Genomic DNA, 22,395 nt, shown 5'->3' on the forward strand with positions numbered 1-22,395 from the left:
GGGGTCGCTCTCCGCATACACAGCGCTGCATTTTCGGCTTTTTCTTTCTTTCGACGATACCCATCCTTGGCGCCCTCGCCTCCGATCTTTATTTATACCTTATGGGACACGAGCATTCAACGGGAGTTTGGCGTACTGGGCATGTTATGACTAGGGAGGCTTTTATGCGCTACGGGCTGGGCTTGGAGCGCACATGGGCATAGTAGATGCGCACGCGGTACAACTCGGCATGTATAGAGACGAGCATTGTGGATTACGAGGCGTTTGTAATATCGAGGTTCTGCGCTGTATGTATGATACCGGCACGTAGCGGGTCGCCGAGGTCGGGCTGCAGCGTGCTCGCCGCATGCAGGGCGCATGTGTGTGCGTGTGTGTGTAGACGTTGGCGCATCGGCCCCGACAAATTCAAGCTTTTCTCTATGTATATGTGAGAGGCGGCATCGCGTCGTGGCATACTCTCGAAGATTCGACGCGCTCGTTACCCAAGCCGGCCAATGACGGTGCGTCACCGGCCCGTGCCCGCAAAAAGTTATCCCACGGCCAGGCGAGAGACATCACCAGCGCCCGGGTCGCAGACGAGCTCACAGAGCATTATCACCACGCTCGCTGATCAATCTCCCACAACACCCAAGATGAGTTTTGCTGGTCCGCTGCCGCTCAAGGCGGTGGCTCCTGTGCGCATTGCCGGCTCGCGATCGCTTACCAAGTGCCAACGACGATGTATAGCGACGCAAGCACCACGAGCACAACCACGAAGACCCTCGATAGCACTGACGCAGCCCTATAAAAATGCACAATCAATACGGGTACGATCAAGCACCCCCCCTCCTGGTTTGCACCCGACTTGTATGCTAATGCCCCCCGCAGTTCTTCCATGCTTCCCCTCCGTCGTTCGCCATGGTCGACCCGTACGAGACGCTTGGAGTCAGCAGAGACGCATCGGCAGCGGATATAAAGAAAGCATACTACGGACTGGCCAAAAAATACCACCCAGATACAAACAAGGACCCTGGTGCGAAGGACAAGTTTGCAGCCGCGCAATCCGCATACGAAATTCTCTCCGACGCCGAGAAGAAGAAGGCCTTTGATTCATACGGCGCAGGCGCTTTCGACGCAAATGGCGGCTTCAACCCTGGTGCTGGTGCTGGGCCTGGAGGGCCAGGAGGAAATCCATTCGGCGGAGGCTTTGGAGGCTTCGGCGGTTTTGGTGGCGGGGCACAGGGCCCGTTCCAAGACATCAATTTCGAAGACTTGTTCGGCGCATTCACAGGAGGCAGAAGGGGACGGTCGGGTGGGCGGAGGAGCCCGTTCGAAGAAGAGATCATGGTGGGCGACAATATCGAAGTGCAAACCAACATTTCCTTTCTGGATGCTGCCAAGGGAGTCAAGAAGGACATTCACGTTACACCATTGGTAGAATGCGGGACATGCCACGGCAGTGGGCTTAAGCAGGGCGCAAAGCGAGCAGAGTGCAAGAGCTGTGGGGGCACTGGGCAAAGGGTAACCAGCATGGGCAGCTTCCACATGAGCGCAACCTGTTCATCGTGTGGCGGTTCAGGATTTGCCATTCCCCGAGGTTCGTCTTGCGGCACTTGCGGTGGCGACGGAGCAGTCAAAGAACGGAAGACAATCACCATTGAGATTCCCGGTGGTGTCGAGGATGGCATGCGCCTGCGCGTCAACGGCGAGGGAGATGCGCCGCTTACTGGCCAAGCCATGTCTTCTGGCCAGATCCGCGGCCAAAAGGGCGATCTCTACGTCCTTATCCGCGTGGCTGCTGACCCCAAGTTCAAGCGTAGCGGCTCGGATATTCTCCATACGGCAACCATCCCTCTGACCACTGCAGTGTTGGGTGGTGAGATCAAGGTGCCCACGCTGGACGGCGAGGTCAAGGTCAAGGTGCCAACCGGCTCTGGGACAGGCGACCGCATTACGCTTCCCGGCATGGGCATGAAGGTGCTCTCTGGACGGCGTGGCGGCAAGGGTGATCTGCGCGTAGAGTTCAAGGTCAACATGCCCAAGTACCTCAGCGTCAACCAGCGCACCATTCTCGAGATGCTCGCAGACGAGATGGGAGACAAGAGCGCGCAGCGAGTCATCAATCCCGGCAAGATGAAGGATACGGCGGGCAACACGGCACCCAGCGGGCACGAGAACGAGGGGTTCCTGAAGAGTGCATGGCATAATCTGACTGGCCAACACAGGCACATGAGCGCTGAAGAACGGCGGCAAGCGGAGGAAGACGAGAAGAAGAAGGGATCAGGTTAAGGGTGGATCAGGGTTGGGATATGTTGTATGAATGGGCCGGCGTACACGGCGACACTACGCGCCACAGGGAGCGGCAGCAAAAACACTGGGTAGCATTGGATGGCGTATGTGAAGCTGTGGCTTGGACCATGGTGTATAGAAGTATTTGTATCCGGCCTCTCGACTCAAGGCTTGTATAATATCACGCCCGTTATGATTGATATGAAAAGACGGATGCACAACAGCATTTCTGGCGGTGTCGTCTCGTCATGCAGTGTTCCAGGGCTGATGAGGGCTTCGGCTAGCCTGCCACGGCCAATATCGCGGGCGCGTAGCGATGCGGCCTCTTGCCAATGCCATTGGGCGGGCGCAAGCCGCAGACATGGGCATCGCCCACTTGGCCTTGCCTCATGCTCACGACGGTGTGATTCGGGGCCGTCGTCACATACCGATAGCCGTCTGGCTTTGGTGGCGTGCCTGCTTCATGATAGGCAGGGGCGGCCTGAGAGGGCGCGGCTCTGGTGTTGCTTATATGCATGTACCTGGCAGTTCTCCCCCCCTCCCTCCCCACCACGTCCGAGACAACACCTTCCAAGCTTCGCCAACGGCATTGCACAGCACCCGCCGCCGCGCTGCCATATAAGCTTTGCCCGTGCCGCATACAATCGCTCGCAGACTGTGCCTCATGCGGCTTGACGACCGTGTGCCCAGGTGAACAGCCACCCGACCAACGCATCATCTCGCTGTGCGCTGTGCATCCCCCATGTCCGCCACACGTCGAGCTGCGTGATTGTCTGGCCACACCTCCAGCAACACTCGCGACATCGATAGACGCCCGTCTTGTAGCCCACGCGGTGTTTTGGTCGTTGCTCTGCCTCCCGTCGGCGACCCCACGAGCTGCGAGCGCCCACTTCCCACGTTGTCGCCTACGCCGTCATTGCTGCTGATCACTGCCCGAGGGCCACGCCCTGCCCGCCTTTGCGCCCACACCTCTCCAGCAAACGCGTCCAGCGCACCCATCGCCCACGATGACGACGCAAATACCCATGATTTCGGTGCCGTTGAAGCAGACCAACGAGATTGACTGGATCGCCCCGCTCAAGCAGTACATTCGAGCCACCTACGGCGATGACCCGGAGCGGTACTCGGAAGAATGCGCTACGCTGAACCGCCTGCGACAGGACATGAGAGGCGCCGGCAAGGACAGTGCAGCGGGGAGAGATCTGCTATACCGATACTACGGCCAGCTGGAATTGCTCGACTTGCGCTTCCCGGTCGATGAAAACCACATCAAGATTAGCTTTACATGGTACGACGGGAGCGGGGGACAACTAGGCAGCCGCAGCACAGCCAGAACTGACCCATGACAGGTTCGATGCGTTTACACACAAGCCTACCTCGCAGTACTCGCTCGCATACGAGAAAGCCAGCATCATCTTCAACATCTCGGCCGTCCTGTCCTGTCATGCTGCCCACCAGAATCGCCACGAAGATGTCGGGCTCAAGACGGCCTATCACTCTTTCCAGGCCTCTGCTGGCATGTTTACATACATCAACGAAAACTTTCTACATGCGCCGTCGACGGATCTTAGCAGAGAGACTGTAAAGACGCTGATCGCCATCATGCTCGCGCAGGCGCAAGAGGTGTTTCTAGAGAAGCAAATTGCAGATGGAAAGAAGGTCGGCTTGCTTGCGAAACTGGCGAGCCAGGCTGCATTCTTGTATGCCCAGGCCACAGAAGGCGCACAGGAAAACGTTACCAACGCTGTATTTGAGAAGGTCTGGCTGTTGGTTTGCCAGGTACGAGCCTCGACGCATATCCGGGAAGTCAAGACTGACTGTTGACAGATCAAATCACACCACATGGCATCCCTGGCACAGTACTACCAGGCTCTAGCAGACGATGATGCGAACTCACACGGCGTAGCAATCTGCAGGCTACAGGTTGCCGAAGCCAGTGCCAAAGACGCCACGCGAGCAGCAGGCAGCTTTCCCAACAATGCGCCTGCCAACTCAAACCTGGCCTCGGACACGGGCAGTATATTGTCCGACATGACCAAGAAGCATCTCGCAAATGTACAGGAGAAGCTGGCCGAGTTTTCCAAAGACAATGATTTCATCTACCACCAAGGCATCCCGAATGAAGCATCGCTTACACAAGTTTCGAAAATGCCTGCGGCCAAGGCAATTCCTGTTAGCGAGCTGTACCAGGGCCAAGACATCCAGAGAATCATTGGACCAGACATCTTCCAGAAGATTGTGCCTCTAGCCGTGACTGAATCAGCCAGTCTCTATGACGAAGAAAAGGCCAAGCTCATACGTGCCGAGAGCGAACGGGTCGAAGTCGCAAATGACGAGATGGCCGCTAGTCTGGATTACCTCAAACTGCCTGATAGCCTCAACGTTATAAGAGGAGGCATGGACCAGGACATGATGGTTGACAATGATTTTAGAACGTGGTGTGAGGAGCTCGCTGGGCATCAATCTTTTGGCACAGCATTTGAGCAACTGGACCACGACAAGGCTGAGATTCTCAGTTCGCTCGATTCGAGCATGAAGCAGCTGGATATGGAAGAAAGCGTCTGTGAGAAGATGAGATCCAAGTACGGAGCAGATTGGACGCAGCAGCCCAGTTCACGGTTGACTTCGACATTGCGAAGCGATATCAGAAACTATCGTGGGGCTGTCGAAGAGGCGAGCAGTAGTGATGCTCAGCTTTACAACACTTTCCGGCAGTACGAAGCCGACTTTGACGAGATGCGGTCGGCCGGTGAGACGGACGAAGCGGACGTGCTATACTCGAGAGCCATGGTCAAGGCTGGTGCAACCAAGGGAAAGAGCCCCAGGCCAGCAGAAGGCAGTCTTATCGACGATGATATTGACGAGGGTCCTTCGGTCACAGACCAGATTACAGCTGTTGAGGATATCTTGCGCAAGCTGAACCTTGTCAAAAAGGAGCGGATGCAGATACTGAAGGATCTCAAAGACAAGGTATGTGGCTTCGATTCGAGAGTGTGACACTCGGTTCGAATGGTATGCTGACTAAGCAGGTGCACTCTGACGACATCTCCAACGTTCTCATACTCAACAAAAAGGCCATTGCGAACCAGGAGTCGCAGTTGTTCAAAGCTGAGCTCGAAAAGTTCCGACCACACCAGAACCGCATACTGCAGGCGAACCACAAGCAAGCGTCGCTCCTCAAGGAGCTCACGCGTACCTACTCGGACCTGCTCAAAGACAAGCGTGTACGATCCGAGCAGAGCAAGTATGAGGCTTTCTCAAGACAACGAAACACGGTCATGACAAAATACCGGAGAGTTTACCAAAGCTTCAACGACCTTGTTGCCGGCCTCTCGCGCGCCCAGACCTTTTACTCGGAGATGAAAGACACCGTGTCCAGTCTCTCAAAGAATGTCGAAACGTTTGTAAACAACCGGAGATCAGAAGGTGGACAGCTTCTCTCGAAGATTGAAGAGCGAAACAAGGCACAGGGTGCAGATCAGGAACAGCAGCGCATGAAGGAGCTTATGGAGAGAATGTCTATGGAGCCTTCTGGGTCACCCGTATCGCAAGGTTCAGGGCGGAAGAAGAGCATACCACCACCGCTGTCTTCAACTCCCAGCTATCCATCATCTTCAGGGGCTAGCCACGCAGCATACAATCCTGCAGCCTCGCCGCCGGTCACACCACGCTACCCTATGACTACGGCCCCGAGTCAGCAATACATGTCACCACAGCAATCCTACAGCCAACCTTCAAACGGTTACAACCAACCCCCGCCACGACGAGAGAGTTACCAGCAGCAATACTCGCACCAACCACAGCCTTCGCAATCCTCTTCAAGCTACAACCCGGCAGCCCACAACCAGTACAATCCCGCCTCGCCTCCCGCTCATCAGCAATTCTTCTCTCCACCAGCACAACATCAACAACACCAGGCCTGGGGTCAACCTCCACAGCAATGGACTGGTACGCCGCAGCCCAGCCTCCCACAAGGCTACGTTCCTCCGCCACCACCCCCAGGACCGCCGCCAAGCCAAGATTACGGCCACTATGGGCAAGGATCTTATCCCAGTGGGCCTGGAGGCTATGCCAACCCACAAAGACAGGGAGGACAAAACCAAGGATCAGCGCACGATCCTTGGGCTGGCTTGAGTGGCTGGAAATAGCATGTAGTTGGAGGTGTGTTTTAGTAGTTGTTGTTTTCATTGTCAATGGATAGTGAGAAGTTGCGCTAGATAGTTTTGGCTCTGTAGATGTAATGAGATGTGCGTGTGCACGTATGTGAGATGATGGAGTTGTTCATGGACATGCTGTGATTTATGAAGTGCAGTTTTCGAGCAGCTTTCGAGAAGAAAGGCTATTCATATCTGCCGGATCCAAGTACTCTACATTTGGATAATGCATTTGACTACTTCTCGATACCGAGTACAAGACGTGACTTGGATGATGATCAATCCACAGCACTGTTCAAACTCGTGCCCCTCCTCAATCCACAACACAGCCCTCCTGCATCCATACAACACCCAATCCACAACGTTCTCCGCAGTTCTCCTACTCCTACTCTTCCTACTCATCCATCAACTACCAACTACTTGCCCACCTCCCAACACATGCCTCAACTCAGGATACTCCCTCCACAAATTCACCAGCGGCAAAAACAAAACGCGCCCCGTCGTCGGTCTGCCCGCCTTTTCCGCCTCTGCTTGCTCGCCCGCCCACGCCCACATCTGGTGCCATGGGATCCAGTGCCAGGCGGCGCATTTGTGAGGTTCCATTGGCTTTAATTTATGAATCATCCGAATCAGCATTCGTGTCAAGGTTTGGGGTTTGGGGATTTTACTCGATTGCACTCAATTTTTTTTTAAAAAATTTTTTTTTTTTGCGCTTTTTTTTCTTTCTTTCCTTTTCTTTCCTTTGAACATGAGGATGGCATGGCCAGGCCAAAGATACATACATAGCTGCGAAAGAAAGAAAGAAAGAAAGAAAGAAAAAGATAACGGCATCAACATACCTTGGCCACCTTGTCCTCCCCCACAATCGTACACGTGACAAACACAGTGACATAGTGTTTGGCTCCTTCAGCATCGGGAAACACGTCGTTGGTTGCAGTCAGGAACTTGATGTTGCCTACCTCAAGGCCTGTTTCCTCGAGGACTTCGCGCGCGGCGGTTGCAGCGAAGGATTCGCCGTGCTCGAGGTGGCCGCCGGGACATTGGAGGGTTCCTGGGGGGGTTTTTTTTGTGTTGGTGGTGGTGATGAGTGGGTGGGTGGAGGAAAGGGGGGAATAGGTTACCTGCGCCATGGCTGCCTGCTCGCTCGCCCATGATGATGTTGCCGTTGTTGTCGTGGATGATGACTCCGACGCCGACTTTTGGCCGTTGGGATTCTGCCATTTTCTTTTTCTTAATTCTGCAGGCGTAGTAATGTATATATATATATCAAGGCCCGTATCTATCAACAAAAAAATGCAAAGGGAGGAAAGGAAAGGAGAAAAGAAGAATGTTGTGGAGTTTGAGTGTGTGTGTGTGTGGTGGGGGGATAAAGATATAGTTTGCGGGGAGTAAATAAGTAAGTAAGTGTCGGGATATATCTACTCTACCTTCTGCACGGTGCAGAAGGTTAGCCTTTTTGCACCACAGTATGAAAAAGGGCTGCATGCCTGAATACTTGGAAATTCGTAGCCTCAGCCTTGTCTCTCTCTCTGTCTCTGCCTTACTTACTTACTTACCTACAACCGTTAGTCTCACATCAGCACACAGCCCTCTTTCTTTTTTCTCTTTTCCGAAAACAGGTATGACTACATACTATGTACATAACTAGTAGGTGTACATAACATAGCCCCCCACCACCACTAAGCACAACCTACGTACCCCTCCATCCCTGCACCTCATCCAACGTAACCACATACTCATCCGCATACACACTTTTAATCAAGTCGAGGCTATTCCACGCACCGCCCTGAATGTAATCACCGCTCCACACGCAGAACCAGGCCCAATCGGCGCGGTACGCACTCAATTGGCTGGGCAGCATGAGACTCCCAACTTCGGTCGCAGCCACAATCTTAGTGTCGCCCGTGAGCTTCAGCAGCGCCTCGAAGGTTGCGCTCTGCGGCCCATGGTCGCCCTGCGCATACGTATCCGCAGACACGATATCCACGACATCGGAACCCGGGTACCACGTGGGATCGACAGAGTTCCATACCCAGAGCAGGTTGTTCAGGCCGTGGTAATGCGTCAGCCGGTCGTATAGGATGCGCCAGAGTTTGATGGCGGGAGCAGCGCCCTGGGCGCCCCACCAGAACCATTTCCCCTCTGCTTCGTGCAGCGGGCGCCACAGCACGGGGATGTTGGCTTGCTGCAGTTTCTTGAGCTGCGCGGCAATCGTGTCGATGTCGTGAAGTAGGAGCGTGTAGTTTGCGTTTTGGGTCGAAGACAGCGCCGTTGCGATGTTGAAGTCTGTGGCGGCCGTGTAGAAGCCGGACCACCATGGCTGCGCTGTCGTGTCGTAGAGCCCCGTGGGCGCGCCCCAGTGCCATACAAAGGTTACAATGCCGCCTTTCTTCGCAAATGCAATCGCGTAGTCGACGTCTTTCGACGAGGCGCCGCGCGAGGTGCGTGAGTCGGTGTAGTCCATGAGGTCGACGCCGAGCACGGCGGGTGTCTTTCCGACATTCGCCGTCACCCAGTCCAGGGATGCTTGGTCTTGCTGGCCCGAGAGGATCTTCTTGCCGTAGATGCTGCCCAGGTACTTGAGCAGCGCCTTTGCATCTGCATTTGCCTTTGGATTGACGGGTGTCGTGGTGATGTTGTGTGGCGGCCGGGTCGCAGACGGGGTGAGGGTGATGGCGTCAATCAGGTACCAGCCCCAGTTACTCTGGATCTCGAGCTTGTTCTGCCCGGCTCCAAGCAGGACTTGGCCGGCGGAAACAGTCATCCATGTTGTGGTGGCTGGCAGGCTGACTTGGCTGCCGCCCGCGCTGTTGAGCACCACTGTCGTGTACTTGTCGCCGTACGGGCCGTTGTAAATCAAGGCGAGATCATAGAGGCCCTCGGTCTGGTTGGAAATGGTAAAGGTGACTTTGTCGGTGGCGTCGGAGAAGCCTTCCACATAGCCGGTTCCTGGACGAACTTAGTTAGGCTGTTCTGCAGAGGTGACACCACGGTACCTGTGAAGCCTGCGACCGAAGACCCAATTGTTGTACCACTGAGAGCGGCATCTTCGGCTTGAAGGACAATCTTTTGACCCACTGCCAGGCCAAGCAGAGCCGCTGCAACAACAATAAAACGAAACATGTTGGCAAAGCACGGTGCCCTCTATCACCACTTGTGCTCTTCATTTATACATTCATTCACCGTCTTGGCTATACATTCACATTGTACTAAACCACGCTAGCCCGGACATTGACGCTCCGTGCCTCGACAGTAGTTTAATCTGGCAGCATTGGCGCACATGTTGCCACCTCGGGATATCGTCCAAAGAGCATGCAGAGGGCTGTGGAATCCGGGGTTCCTATACCTGACGGGACTGGGCTAATATCGGTAAATGAATTAGGCGAACAAAGCATGCATGACATATCCACCAATCAAGGCAAGCGAACATGAACACATGCTCAAGGGACGATGGCGACATCTGAAAGGCCTCATCAATTGCTCGTAGAGGTTACACGGACTGTGTTTGGAACATCTTATTCTTCAACCAAGTACAGTCGGCAACACCCAACTTCAATACGTCTATGCAGACTTGACTAGCTGAGTAATTTCGTCAACCTCCTTCGGCGTCGGTGTCAGGTTCTCAATCCCATCCTTGGTAATCAGCACATTGTCTATCATCGTCAGCTCAGAATGTTCACTCATTAAACTGCAAGTCATGACTCACCCTCAATCCGAACACCTCCAACAGTCCAGTACTTGTCCAGCACACTCTCGTCAATGTACTTCTTCTTCTCCTCGTCCTTGAGATACGGCTCAATGATGAACCTGCAAAAGTAGATTCCAGGCTCAACAGTAATAATACTACGCTCGGGCAGAGCGCCCCTTACCCTGAGGTACCGGAACATGACATCCTTGTCGGCATAGTTTGCGTTGCCGCCCGTGTCATGAGTGTCCATTCCCAGGTAGTGACCCAGACCGTGCGGAAAGAATGCCACACTGATCCTCTTGTTGAACAGCTCTTCGGCATCTCCCTTCAAGATACCAAGAGACAAAAGCCCCTTGATGGCAATCTTGTGGGCAAGCTCGTGGATGTGGTCCCAGACGACGCCCTCCTTGAGTGCGTCAATGCATTGTTTTTGCATGTCTAGCACAATCTTGTAGATGGCCAAAGACTCGTCTGTGAATGTGCCTTTGATGGGGAATGTACGGGTAATATCCGATGCATAGCAGTCAACCTCACAGCCGGCATCCAGCAGCAACAGGTTCTGGTCTGCGATTGGGGCTGCATTGTGGACATAGTGCAGTGTTGCTGCGTGCTCGCCTGCGGCAACAATAGAGTGGTAGGCCTGGTTCTTTGCGTTGCGCTCAACACACGCCTTGAGGAAGACAGCCTCGAGTTCGCATTCGTTCTGCGCCTTGGACGCAGCCTTCATGACCGCCTCGTGAGCTGCTGTGGAGATGGCGTTTGCCTTGCGGGTGAGAGCAATCTCATAGTCGGTCTTGATGACTCGGCAGTACTCGATGGCGGTTTTCAGTAGCTTGAACTCCTTTTCCTTGTAGGCAATGAAGGTAATGTGGTCCGATACCTGTTCTGGAATGGCATAGATGGTCGACTGTGGCGACTCGGATGTGTTGGCAAGGTACGAGTTTACTTGGTTCGTGGTAAAGCACTCGTCAATGTCGTATTTGGCCTTGGCTTGCTCGGGGCTCATGGGCAGACCCGACCAGATGACCTCGTCAGGCTCTACAGGGGGGATGAACAGCGTCAGCTTCTCAGTTGCCATCTCGTACTTGAGGTACGAGTCTGGGAGCTCGCAGCCGCTGAGGTAGAAAAAGTATCGTCGCTGTCTGAATGGTGCCTCTCCATCATTGTCCTAACCACATCAGCCTTGGCGACGTTGCAAACTCATCAAGACCGACCTCGTTCAACTTTTGCTTCTGTGCCTCGAGGTAGATGGTTCCATTCTTGTCCCCGCCCTTGCTCAAAATCCACTCCTTGACCTTTTTCGCATGCTCCTTGGCTGGATACTTGCCCTTGAGCACCTCGTCGTAATTCTCAGCAATGGCCATCTTGGTCACGTTGATCCAGCTGTCCGTCTCTGCAGATAGGCTGTAGAAGCAGGGCGTTGCAGTTGCAGGGCGTGCAGGGCGTGCGGTAGCAGTGCGGAGGGTGTGTCGGAGGGAGCGACTGATTTGGGGTAAGAGGGTGCGCATGGGAGCGAGCCGCGGCAAGACTTGGAGAGCTTACGAGGTGCAAAAGACAGCTAAGTACAGCTTGGGAAGGTGGGGGTGGTGGGGTGAGGCTTGCACTTGCATCTGACGTGCGCGGGTAGCCGCGGTTGTGCGGTTGGTTCGCCTCTGCATGAGGAAGGTGCATTCTGCAGCCGTAGTGGCCAAAACACTATTACATTGTCATTGATACAACCGCGAGTGCGCGTAAAACTACATCATCATGTCTAAATTTGTTAACCCAATGCAATCCGCTCCATCGCTAATAAAACAAACAAGCTCCAAATACCAGTGTGTGCTCCGTGGCCCAGAGGTGGGCATTCTCATGGTTCCGGCATATCGAACTGTGATCAGAAGACCACGCCCACGAGGCTCAATAAAAGCATGGGATGAGCAGACGCGGACCCCATAGCTGAGCAAACACTGCCACCATCCATGTGCCACTGATGCATCTAGTGGACAGTCACGTAGTCCAGCGCAGTCGGTGGTGATAGGTAAATGTCGATGCTGGGTCGACCGGCCCATTGCAGCCAATCGTCGAGGCGCTGACTGGTGTATTTTGCATACCACAAAGGGCATTTAATCCTGCCAACGCCTAAGGAACTTGGCCATGTCGTCGGTTGCGTGAGGCGCTGGGGCCACCTACGAGATAGTCAGCACACATGTCATGTCAACCACAACGTCATACCCGCGCATAGCAAGTCGTTGGGACCGTACCGTGTTTTCCATGCTCTTGGTAGAGAAGGTTTGAGAGGCGGTGATGGTAATGACTTGGCTGGGGGTTGGCAGCTTCGTCTTTGCAATCACCACGCTGCTGGTAGGGTACAGTGGCTGCGTGTTGGTGGCCGTGACCTTGGTTCCTGGCACCGGCTGCATGGGTGCATAGCGAGTCAGTCCCGTCTGCATCGTGTACTCGACTTCGTATTGATCGCCACCGGCCGCCGCAGTGTCTTCATTGGTCAGGCCATCTTGGCTCGGGGGGCCGTCGGTGTTGGTGACGGCCAGAGCGGCCTGCTTGATCGCGGGAGCGAGGACGCCCTTGCCTGTCATGCCCGAGTAGGCAAAACGGTCGGAGTAGACGACGTACTGGCCGCCGCCCGTCTTTGGGGTTGCAATCATCTTGACGAAGCTACAAGGCTGGCGTTAGTGCGCTGCTGGCTGTAACGAGGACATGCTTGATACTTGGGAGGACGCACTATGCATTGGCAGTCTTCAAGTCCTCGGACACGCCAGCCTCAACTCTTCCTGAGGCCGAGTTGCCCGCCGAAAACAAGCCACTTGGGGTAATGGTAGTCGCGACAAACTAGCCATGGTCAGTCCACAGCGCCTACGCGCATTGTTCCCGAGTCCTGGCTTACCTGTTCAGAGTCCTTGTTCCCTCCCACCACCAGCTGCAACTGATAACCCTGTAGGTCTGCGATCTTGGGTCCCGAGCCGCCCTCGGTCCATTGTACCGTAATGGCAGAGCCTGCTGTGAGCTGGGTGCCTGCTGCTGGGGAGGAGAAGGTGATGCCGGCGTGTACGAGCGGAGACAGAGCAGAGACGACGGCAGCGAAAGAAACCAGTATCCGTGGCATGGTGGGCGTAGGTAGTATTGCGAGTTAGCGAATGATGATGAGGCCAAGGAAGGGAGCGAGAGGCGACGTGGATGGACAAGAGCAAGCAAGGACAAGAGAGCGAAGGGGCGAGCCGCAAAACAACAGCGACAGGCGCGTGGGTGTAACCGTTGTGAGCGAGTGTGGCAGCGGAGGGCGGAGCGGGTAAAGCGCGGGTTTTGTCAGTATGCGAGTGAAAGGCGCAGAGGAGCCGCCATGGTTTCAAGCAGCTCGTGGCGCGCCAGGGGCTCGATCGTCGTTGCCGCGCAAGCTAGACATGGCTATTGGCAGGGATGCGCATGCCATTGCGCAGCCTCAACACCACACAGGCAACCAAAAGTCGATGTACTTGTTATTGTTATATCACCAGACCGGATCGGTGGGTGACGGGGCCTTGCTGATCCGCCCGCCTAGTTGGCAGGCCGCTCCCTCGTAAGCGTCGACTATCAGCGTCAGCACGGCCTCTCGGCGCGCGTGCCAATGCTCGTGATCGGGAACGGTACCTGTGCCTGAATCTACCCTACCATACCACTGCTGCCACCACTACCACACTCGGGTCTCCACAAACAACCGTCAACAGTGGACACGAGCGGGCATTGCGTCCGCGTGTGTGTGTGCGTGTGTGTGTGCGTGTGTGTGTGCGTGTGTGCGCCAACAAATTTCAATCTCTGTTCCCTGCGCACCTCTTGGTGTCTCTACTAGTACACGCGAACCCATTGTATTCCCAGGCTTTCCTTGCCTTTCTGTTTTGCTAATACCCAAAAACGCCAATGTCATGCTCAAATGTGGGGGGGGGGGATATCCTGAAAATTTGAAACGACCACAAAAAAAACCAAAGGACATTGTTTTTCCCTCTCGCTCTCTCTCTCTCACGCGCGCTCGCTCTTCCTGCTGCTCCTCACGCAACCTGTGCATTGCGCATCTTTGGGTTGCCCAACCTCAGGTTGAATGTTGTGGGTAGTCTGCACGTCATGGTCGCAGCCTGACCCGCCCTTTGCAGTTGCAGCGTCAAGTCCTTGAGCTTCTCGGGCGTGAAGATCTGGACGTCAAACGATAGCAGGAACTCGACGCACAGCTCCAGCCGGCTCAGGGCCGCCTCGTCGACGCCACCCACGGCGGCGAAGCGCTTCTGGGGCCATCGGTGGTCCTCGAGGGCCTTCATGGCGACCAGCGCACAGGCCAAGATAAGCCGATGCATGGTGCGATAGGTCAGTGGGACGCTTCTATCGATAACGCATAGACGCAGCATGTAGGATCCGGCCGCTAGCCAGACCGCAGTTGATAGCGGGCAAAATTTCTGGATGCGATTCATGTACTCCTCAACGCCGACTTTTGGCACCGTCTTGGAGAAGAATTTCCTCGCCATGTTGGCCCGCTGCACCGCCTCGGGCTGGGCGCCGGCGCCAATGTCGTGGATGGTGACGGGCTCGTCGTGGCCCGCTTCTGGTGGCGCTAGTTCGGTGGGCTGGTGCTTTTCCTTTTCGGCGGGAATAGGCGTTGCCGGTCTGGAAGAGGTTCTTCGGTGCTGGCGAACGGCGTGGTTCTCCCTGCCAGCAGGAGTGGTTGGGCGGGAAATGGGCGGCGTGGCCGGCACGTCGCCGGCAGCATTTGCAATGGCAATGATGGAGCGTGCAATCAGCTTCATGGCGGTTTCGCGCGACATGTTGACCACGTCGAGCTCGTCGTCGTTTACGGGGGGCGAGGGCGCGTCCTGGATGCTGAGGCTGTTGAATTCCGGGAGAACGCCAGCGTCTCCGGCTGGGTTGGGGGCTGTGGGCGGATTCATGGTTGTTTGGGTTTGGATGACCGGTGCGAGGACGAGTCGCCTCGGATGCACGGTCTTGAGTGGAGGGGACGAGTAGCACACTTGGATCATTTGGACGTGTGGATATAATATGACGTGGCCGAGGTCTACCGATGGACTTTGCAGACGGAAGGTGTGTCGAACGAGGCCCAAGTGGTTGACTGCTTGTGTCTGTGATATGCCTGCATAAAAACTCAGCACCCGTTTTGCGCATAGCGGCCGGCCATGACATACAAGACTAGGTAACAGGGGAGGGGACGAGATGGTTGGGAGAAGACTACAACTATTTTGTTTGTCTGTCGTGGTGTGGTGTGGTATGGTAATGGTTGGGTTGGTAGGATGGTTGGACGGATGACTGATTGATTGATTGATTGACTTGAATTAGGTGACGGGGGGGTGCTCGAGGGTAAATAGTGCTTTTCAAGAGCAGAGACAGGCAACGAAAAGGGGGACACAAGGTCGGCAAGGCGGCGAGATGCTAAGGCGAAGTCTCTGAAAGACACGATAGACGGTGGCTCGGGGCGCAGCGTTGTTTGTAGGTCAAGTGACGCTAGGAGGATCTGTACTTGTCTTAAACTAGATGGGCCGGGGCCTGTACGTCGACGCGCCTTTTCCGAAGGCCGGGGAGGCTATGTGGTGTGAAACGCGGAGGCCATGGAAGAGGCAGGTAGCGTGCGGTGGCAGGAGCTTAGCTGCTGGAGCCGTCGACACAGGCCATGGCGGCGGCTCGAGGCGCGGTGGGTGTAGAGTAGAGGGTGATTGCAGTAGGGTGTGTAGAGATGGGCGGTGGTAGGGGCGAAGGGGCGGGTGGGTCTCTCTCTCTCTGTCGATGCGAAGGGCCCAAGAGCGGGTCTGGCAATGGCCGAAAGAGGCTACGGCGAAGGCCCACCGGGCCGTGGGCAGCAGAGTACAGGCAGAAGACGCGGAGAGCTGTGAGGGCGGCGGGCGAGGAAAAAGCAGAGAGGGAGCGAGCAGCAGCGGCGGCGGCGGCGGGCGTCTGGGGGGGCGAACAGGCGGTTAATTGGCCCTTGTATAAGCAAGAAGCAACGGGACGAGCACATGCGTGGGCGGAGCGGCGGCCGGGCTGGCGAGGGAGGGCGGGCGAGGGCGAGGAGAGGGCGAGGGCGGGCGAGGCAGAGGGCGCGGGCGCGGGCGACGTGAATGCTGCTGCTGCTGCTGCTACTGCAACTGCAACTGCAACTGCAAATGCTACTGCAGAAGGCGCGCTGCAGGGTCCATGGAACAAGCAAAGAAGAGGCCAAGGCCGCTCCACTGCCCGCGGCCGCGTCATGTGAGCGAGTAAGCAGCCGCCGGGAATGTCAGCCTGCCTTCGGAAAAATACCAGCCAGGCAGCCACCCACTCTCCCCCAGTCTCTGCCCCTCCTCGCTCGGCCACGGCTCTTTTCTTCTCTGCCCATCCTCGTCGCCCTCTGCACGCCCGCCCGCCATCGTGACCGACCGCGTCCTGTCGTCCACCACTGGCCGCGCCTCTAATACAGGCCCCGTCGCTTTGGGACTCAGTACGCGACCTGCAATGTACCACGCACCACCGCCAGACACACCACCATCCCCCCCCCCACCACCACCATCACCGTCTCGCCTCCCCCACCTCCACCTCCACCTCCACCTCCACCGCGACAGCCATGCCCATGCGCTGCATCGCGGCCCCGGGTCGCGCTTTCACAAATGCAAACACCGCCATCGCCCAGGTTGCAGCGGATCGATCCACACGCGCACATCATGCTGCCTGTGCCCACGACATGCACCTCCACGTGTTCGCGCATCCTTTGGGGGCCGCCGTCGTCTTGGGCACATGCTGCACTCGTGCTCGCTCATAGCCGGTCCGTCTGTGCCAGCCTCCAAGAGGGAAGCCATTGACACATGTCAACGATCCATTGTCCGCTGCCACACAGGCCCATTTCCACACGCCCCCGCCTAGCCTACGTGCCCGTCTCTGGGATCCGCTCGACCGTTGCTGTCCAAACTGCATACAGTAGCTCGCTCTAAACCCAAGCCCAACGTTTGCTTAGACTCGCACTCCCGGCAATTCGCCCGGTACGCCTGGGGGCTCTGAGCTCCGAGCAATAAGCTGTCACAATCTCCGGATGACCCCTCTCGCCGCCCCAGCGCCCGACAACCTTCTCGTGCTGCCCAGCCACAACCACCAAACCAAAAAATCAATGACTCAATCAGCGCTGCAACAGGTCACTGGGCCATACAACACCGGCCGTCCCAACAACAAACTACGTGTTCCAGTGGCGCTACCCGACTCGCCTCTCTCTCTCGCTCGCTCGCTCGCTCGTGTCCTGTCCCTGCGTCCATCTCTCTCGCTCCCCTCGCTCGCTCCCTGCTCATGGCCAGCGTTGGCGTCAGCGCCAACGTCACCGTACATACGCCTAGTCTCGTCTCCCCAACCCCCCAAAACCCTAAACAAGAAAAGGTGTTTTGCACATGCAAGTAATCGACTAGATCGTCCACTTTTTAATCCTCCTCCTCGGGACATTATTCCATGTGCAGCAATGGAGTCGGCGGAAAAAGTAATCTTGTTTGCATTTTCCCCAAGCGGTGCGCATACACGAAGGGGAAAAGCAAACGTCTACATTGCATTGCATGCATTTATCTGTGGCTGCATACATGCAATGCATCTTGATCGTCGATAAACAAGACATCCAGCTCCCTAAACAAGACAAGATGGGCCATCTCGAGGCTGCCGCTTTTTGATCAACGCAACAAGACATGGTGTGCATACAATCACCTACATCCGCCATGGATTGTGTGGGTGTGCGAACCCCCAGTTGTCCCTACCGCCCATGACGACATGCCACATGCACAAGATGCCATCCAGCCTTGTTTGCTCTCCACTTGCATGCCTAGATTGCAACCCTATACTAACCATACTATGCCTTGTCCAGATTAACCCGCAACCTCCCTCCACTGTCCAAGGAAATATATGCCGCTCCCATCCTAGCAATGACGACGGGAAGATTGTTTTAAAGTTTTTGCTTTCAAGCTAGTTCCGCCAGTCGGGCCAGTCTCGCCAGTCTCGCCAGTCTTTCCGCCAGTCGGGCCAGTCGTTCAGTCGGTCGGACTTGTCCGATTCAACTTTCCTCTATTTATCCAAGCCAATCCCATCCGAGCTAATCTAATCAGATGCAATCCATGTCATCTAAATCTAATCAATGCTAATCAGATGCATGGCTATTGAAAACATTCAAAGTTTGTCAGCCATTAGTAACCAAATCAACAAACAAACAAACAAGTAAACAAACAACACTGCTATCAAACAAGTATCAAACGTGTTTCTTACGAATATACAAGGATAATACAATAGTACTTGGAACCTCACTGTGTCCTCATCCTTGGACTGGCTCTACTGCACACTTACTACAGAGTACATGGGTTTAGTAGATAACATGGAAAAATTCATATCCCTGATATCAATAGAAAAAAGGAAAAGAAAAGGAAAAAGAAAAAAGACGTGAACAACATTACTTGTGAAGAATATTATGTACCCAAGGCAGAGAGATAGATGGATGCATGCATATGTATCTATGTATCTAGCCTGACTCTCTCTCTGATGCTGACGCGGGCGCGGGCACAGGCGCAAACACGGGCGAAGAGGCGGCTTTGACTGAGCTTGAGCCTGATGCGCCCAAGCTAGTTTTGTTCTCAGAGTAAGTGATGGAGAGAAATCCCCAGGTGGGTTGCGAGCGGAGCTTTGCCAGGTGTTGGTTGTGAGAACAGCTTGGGCGCGCCATGCACGCGTCGAGTTTGCCAAGTCTGCCGGACGGCCATGCAGAAGCTGCAGAAGCAGGCGCGGAAAGCGATCAAATGATTCTAACGTGTCCAACAGCTTGATCAAGAGCCCCATTGTAGAAGTGATTGTTGGATCCGGAGAGAACCACGCCACATACTCAGCACACGAGGCGGTGCTCCTCAAGTCGCCAGAGCTAGGCAAGCAAATCGACGGCTTTGCGCCAGGAGGGGTATGACCGCGATGCTCAAATCCCGTTCCCACGTACCTTTGTTGATTGACTGTTGCTTTAGCCCCGTCAAATCCTGTATCCAGACTGCGATGTGGACGCCATGGGCTCCGTCATCGAGTACCTCTACATAGGCGAATACTTTCCCCGCAAGACATCGGCCGCGCGCGACGCATCGCTCGAGAAAGACCCGCGCCTCCCCGAAGTAGACAACGAGGGTCTCGGCCTCCTCGTCCACGCACGCATATACACACTGGCCGACCGCCTGCAGCTCCCAGACCTCAAGTCGCTGGCGCACTCCAAGATCCACCGCACGGCATCCACGGCAAAGGGCGAGCTCGCATACGCGCGCTACGTGTACAAGGAATCCAACCCCGAAGACGCGACCATCCGCAAACCAGTGGCGGCGTTTTGGGCTACGCGCAGCTTCAGCCTGCGCCACGACGCAGAGCCAGAGTTCAAGGCCATGTGTCTCGAGTTCCCCCAGTTTTCATATGACGTGCTGCAGCTGGTGCTCGACCAGCAGGAGAAGAAGCGCGGTTCCGATGAGACGCCCACGCGGAGTGGGCCTAGCGTGGTTCCGGGGAGCACGAGGAAGAGGGCTAGGGTTAGTCAAATCTAAGTAGTAGATTGGAGGGTTTGCTGGATGACATGATTTGTCGTTTTCTCTTTTTTTTTTTATTTTTTTTTTTTTGCATGGGCATCGTGCTGGGAGATGGAGGGTCATGGTCTAGGTATTGCTTGTGCCAGAGTGTTGCATGGAGAGGGAGGGAGAGCTGAACCTCCCATCTCGACATCTTCGACGGGCGTGCTCTCGACGGTGTTTTGTGGCTCGGTATCCGCCATAGCGAGTGTAGATTCTGTACTTGCAATGCTCGAGGCGAGGTATACGGGGATAAGAGGAGAGAAGAACTAAAAGAACGGATGGAGCTGCAGCAAGTCCCAGGCAAAGCTAGGTAGCTGTCGGAAGATGAAGCTGTCAGCGTTTGAGCAAAGCGAGAGACGACTGCGCGAGATGGCAGTGACGTGTTTTGTTTTTGCAAAGCAAAAGGCGCAATGGCAGGTATCATATAGCAATGCGCAAGATGGTGGGGTGATTGGACGTACAGGGTGCAGCGTGCATTACTGGGCGCGATGTTGGAAATGCCGAGGAAACGAGGGAAGCTTCAACGCGTCCAAGTGCTGGCGCGCTAACGCAGGAACAAGTTCCACGCGGGCTATCGGCGACACTCAACTACAATGCTTCATGTGCGTAGAGTAAATCAAATGTCAGCACAACGCCTGAGAACATGTATAGTAATCGCATATAATTTGATTGATGTAGATTGCGAAGAAGTCGCCAGGTATTCGAATATCCAATAGTGGTAAATGGTATGTTTTGTGTCATTCAACTCCGTCAATAATGCCATGCTCCGCGCAATGCAAAAAGGTTATGTCAAGTATAGGATGATAGGCGCCATGTGCCCAAATGAAGCAAAAAGGTTCAAATGCCGTCAACTTCCACTAGAGACGACCGCCCTTTTCCCGAAAGCGGTCCCCCGTCGTGGGTACAGGCTTATCGGCCCGGATAGCATATAGCAAAAGGTCCTCGAGTGGGATAAAAACGTAAAAGACCTTGTTGCAGAGGAACGAGAGGAAGACGAAGCACGTGGCCACGAGGGCATCCATCAAGTAGTGGTTGGCGGTGGCGACAATGACAGTCAGGATAAACGTTGGGTATCCGATTCCGAAAACAAGGTAGAAAATCTTCCAGAAGGCGTTTTTGCGAACTTCGCCGGGTTCGAGGGTGCGGCGGAAGAGGCCGGAGTGGTAGATGAGCGTCATGCCAATGCAGAAGGAGTAGCCAAAATGCATCGAGGGCATGGCAGCGAGCTGGTTGACAAACTTGCCGCTCATCCAGACACTCTGCGCATCGTCGTGGCGCACAGTGTCGAGGAAGCCGTATTCGGTGGGGAGTAATCTCGGAGGCATGCATGGGTATACAACAAAGGTCAAGAAAGCGCAAAAGTTTGTGAGGGTAAGCGTTCGGCGAGCGATGGCGAAGGTGTCAAACGAAGGGGCAACGTAATAGTACCAGCAGATGAAACTGTCAAACGTCAGTACGGCTGGTATAGCGCGTATCAAGTGGGTGCTTACCCCACGGTTCCAGGAATGTGAATCAGGGCATAGCATTTGTTTAACACGGTCAGCGCATCCTGGTGACCATGCATAAACCACTGTTGCACATCTCTTTCGCGCAGCGGGAACAGGAAGCGTAGCGGGCCAAACTGTTCAGCCTCGAGGACAGCGATGCCGTGTTCTTGGGCAACGTCCCAGATTCCGCGCCCGGCAAAGAGCTTGGACGAGGCAATGGCCGTCATGCGGTAAAAGGCATAGTTGATGATCCAGTAGAACATTTCGATGAGGAAGGGGAAGCGCTGCAGGATGCGACTGTGGATATTTTTTCGGAAGCGCGCAGTGCTGGGCGTTGTCACCTTGCAGCAGCCGAGCGAGCGGATCTTGGGCGCGTTTGGATTCTTGATGGCATAGTAGGCTTCGTCCAGGTCGCTATCACTGTCCGAGGATGGGAGGAGGTTGTCCATGGACTCGTTGGGTATGCTGTCCAGATAGCCTGATCGCGACGACAATGGGGCGAATATCTTGTAGTTCCGTTTCCGGGTGATGAACATGGCGAAGAACAATATGCTGGCCACCATCTAGTCACACCATGTTAGCATGACTCTGTTTTTTTTTCCTTTCCATCCAGGCGCTTTGCCGTGGTTGCTAGGAGACGTACGACTGGTTCGCACCATCCTGGCAGTTTCCAGGCGGGTTTGCTGTTCCATTGGCCATTATCTGGCAGTGTGGTGTTTGGCATGGTGTGTCGCGTGAGCCCGAGGCACGAGTGTCGTGGTGGTGGTTGTGCAGAGAATAGGGCGGGAGGGGACTATTTCACCCAAGGCGTGGCGCAAGGCTGACAGCAAAAACAAGCAAATGGCTAAGACAAGCAGAGGGCAATCGGGGGCGCGGTACCCCTGGAGCGGACGTGGTGTGTGCGAGGGTGGGCTCGCGAGTATGTATGTTGAGCCAAACCAAACACCGGGAAAGGAGAGACGGAGAAACAAGCAGAGAAGAAGAAGAAGAAGGGATCCGATGGAGTGGAGAGATGTCGAGAGTAGCATTGGCACTGGCATTGGCACCATGGGCTTAGTGTAGGGTAGGGTAGGCGTACGCGGTCTGCGCCCTGCCCTTTCTGCGCGTCGCGTGCCAGCCGACGTGCCGGCAGAGGAAGGCCTGACCTGACTCCCTGCACAGCATTTCCCGGGCGACGTATGGCGTATCAGAGTCCCCACCCTTTTTGCCATGCGTGCGTGCATGGGCGCGCCCACGAACTCACCTTG

At 55.2% G+C, this 22,395-nt stretch overlaps 9 protein-coding genes across 9 annotated transcripts; 3 read left to right on the forward strand and 6 right to left on the reverse strand.

The window, feature by feature from the left end:
- The first annotated feature begins 770 nt into the window (after window positions 1-770).
- On the forward strand, window positions 771-2,429 carry SETTUDRAFT_164249 (uncharacterized protein). Its single transcript, XM_008030131.1, has 2 exons — window positions 771-806; window positions 868-2,429. Exon 2 carries the CDS (start codon window positions 898-900, stop codon window positions 2,266-2,268), a length of 1,371 nt encoding a protein of 456 aa, XP_008028322.1. The 5' UTR covers window positions 771-806; window positions 868-897; the 3' UTR covers window positions 2,269-2,429.
- Window positions 2,430-2,830: 401 nt separating this feature from the next.
- Window positions 2,831-6,416, forward strand: SETTUDRAFT_138497 (uncharacterized protein; the record flags this gene model as incomplete). Its single annotated transcript, XM_008030132.1, has 4 exons — window positions 2,831-3,556; window positions 3,618-4,047; window positions 4,096-5,238; window positions 5,298-6,416. Exons 1-4 carry the CDS (start codon window positions 3,276-3,278, stop codon window positions 6,414-6,416), a joined length of 2,973 nt encoding a protein of 990 aa, XP_008028323.1. The 5' UTR covers window positions 2,831-3,275.
- An 836-nt stretch (window positions 6,417-7,252) lies between these two features.
- Window positions 7,253-7,643, reverse strand: SETTUDRAFT_32864 (uncharacterized protein; the record flags this gene model as incomplete). The annotated part of the gene is made up of 2 exons (XM_008029883.1): window positions 7,253-7,473; window positions 7,544-7,643. The coding sequence occupies 2 exons, from the start codon at window positions 7,641-7,643 to the stop codon at window positions 7,253-7,255; spliced, it is 321 nt and encodes a 106-aa protein (XP_008028074.1).
- A 469-nt stretch (window positions 7,644-8,112) lies between these two features.
- SETTUDRAFT_42647 (glycoside hydrolase family 26 protein) lies at window positions 8,113-9,545 on the reverse strand (the record flags this gene model as incomplete). Its single annotated transcript, XM_008029948.1, has 2 exons — window positions 8,113-9,371; window positions 9,419-9,545. The coding sequence occupies 2 exons, from the start codon at window positions 9,543-9,545 to the stop codon at window positions 8,113-8,115; spliced, it is 1,386 nt and encodes a 461-aa protein (XP_008028139.1).
- Window positions 9,546-9,889: 344 nt separating this feature from the next.
- Window positions 9,890-11,599, reverse strand: SETTUDRAFT_164250 (uncharacterized protein). The gene is made up of 3 exons (XM_008030133.1): window positions 11,325-11,599; window positions 10,129-11,278; window positions 9,890-10,075 (listed from the first exon to the last, which is right to left on the reverse strand). The coding sequence occupies exons 1-3, from the start codon at window positions 11,472-11,474 to the stop codon at window positions 9,984-9,986; spliced, it is 1,392 nt and encodes a 463-aa protein (XP_008028324.1). The 5' UTR covers window positions 11,475-11,599; the 3' UTR covers window positions 9,890-9,983.
- A 217-nt stretch (window positions 11,600-11,816) lies between these two features.
- Window positions 11,817-13,266, reverse strand: SETTUDRAFT_164251 (uncharacterized protein). Its single transcript, XM_008030134.1, has 4 exons — window positions 12,992-13,266; window positions 12,830-12,936; window positions 12,351-12,762; window positions 11,817-12,275 (listed from the first exon to the last, which is right to left on the reverse strand). The coding sequence occupies exons 1-4, from the start codon at window positions 13,208-13,210 to the stop codon at window positions 12,213-12,215; spliced, it is 801 nt and encodes a 266-aa protein (XP_008028325.1). The 5' UTR covers window positions 13,211-13,266; the 3' UTR covers window positions 11,817-12,212.
- A 755-nt stretch (window positions 13,267-14,021) lies between these two features.
- On the reverse strand, window positions 14,022-14,919 carry SETTUDRAFT_164252 (uncharacterized protein). The gene has a single exon (XM_008030135.1). The coding sequence runs from the start codon at window positions 14,889-14,891 to the stop codon at window positions 14,127-14,129; it is 765 nt and encodes a 254-aa protein (XP_008028326.1). The 5' UTR covers window positions 14,892-14,919; the 3' UTR covers window positions 14,022-14,126.
- Window positions 14,920-15,890: 971 nt separating this feature from the next.
- On the forward strand, window positions 15,891-19,637 carry SETTUDRAFT_42651 (uncharacterized protein; the record flags this gene model as incomplete). Its single annotated transcript, XM_008029949.1, has 4 exons — window positions 15,891-15,939; window positions 18,634-18,706; window positions 18,886-19,018; window positions 19,080-19,637. The coding sequence occupies 4 exons, from the start codon at window positions 15,891-15,893 to the stop codon at window positions 19,635-19,637; spliced, it is 813 nt and encodes a 270-aa protein (XP_008028140.1).
- An 881-nt stretch (window positions 19,638-20,518) lies between these two features.
- SETTUDRAFT_21200 (uncharacterized protein) lies at window positions 20,519-21,872 on the reverse strand (the record flags this gene model as incomplete). Its single annotated transcript, XM_008029803.1, has 3 exons — window positions 20,519-21,101; window positions 21,152-21,711; window positions 21,792-21,872. The coding sequence occupies 3 exons, from the start codon at window positions 21,870-21,872 to the stop codon at window positions 20,519-20,521; spliced, it is 1,224 nt and encodes a 407-aa protein (XP_008027994.1).
- Between the last annotated feature and the right edge of the window lie 523 nt (window positions 21,873-22,395).

Source organism: Exserohilum turcica (genome assembly GCF_000359705.1).
Source record: "Exserohilum turcica Et28A unplaced genomic scaffold SETTUscaffold_4, whole genome shotgun sequence".
Taxonomy (NCBI): Eukaryota; Fungi; Ascomycota; class Dothideomycetes; order Pleosporales; family Pleosporaceae; genus Exserohilum; species Exserohilum turcicum.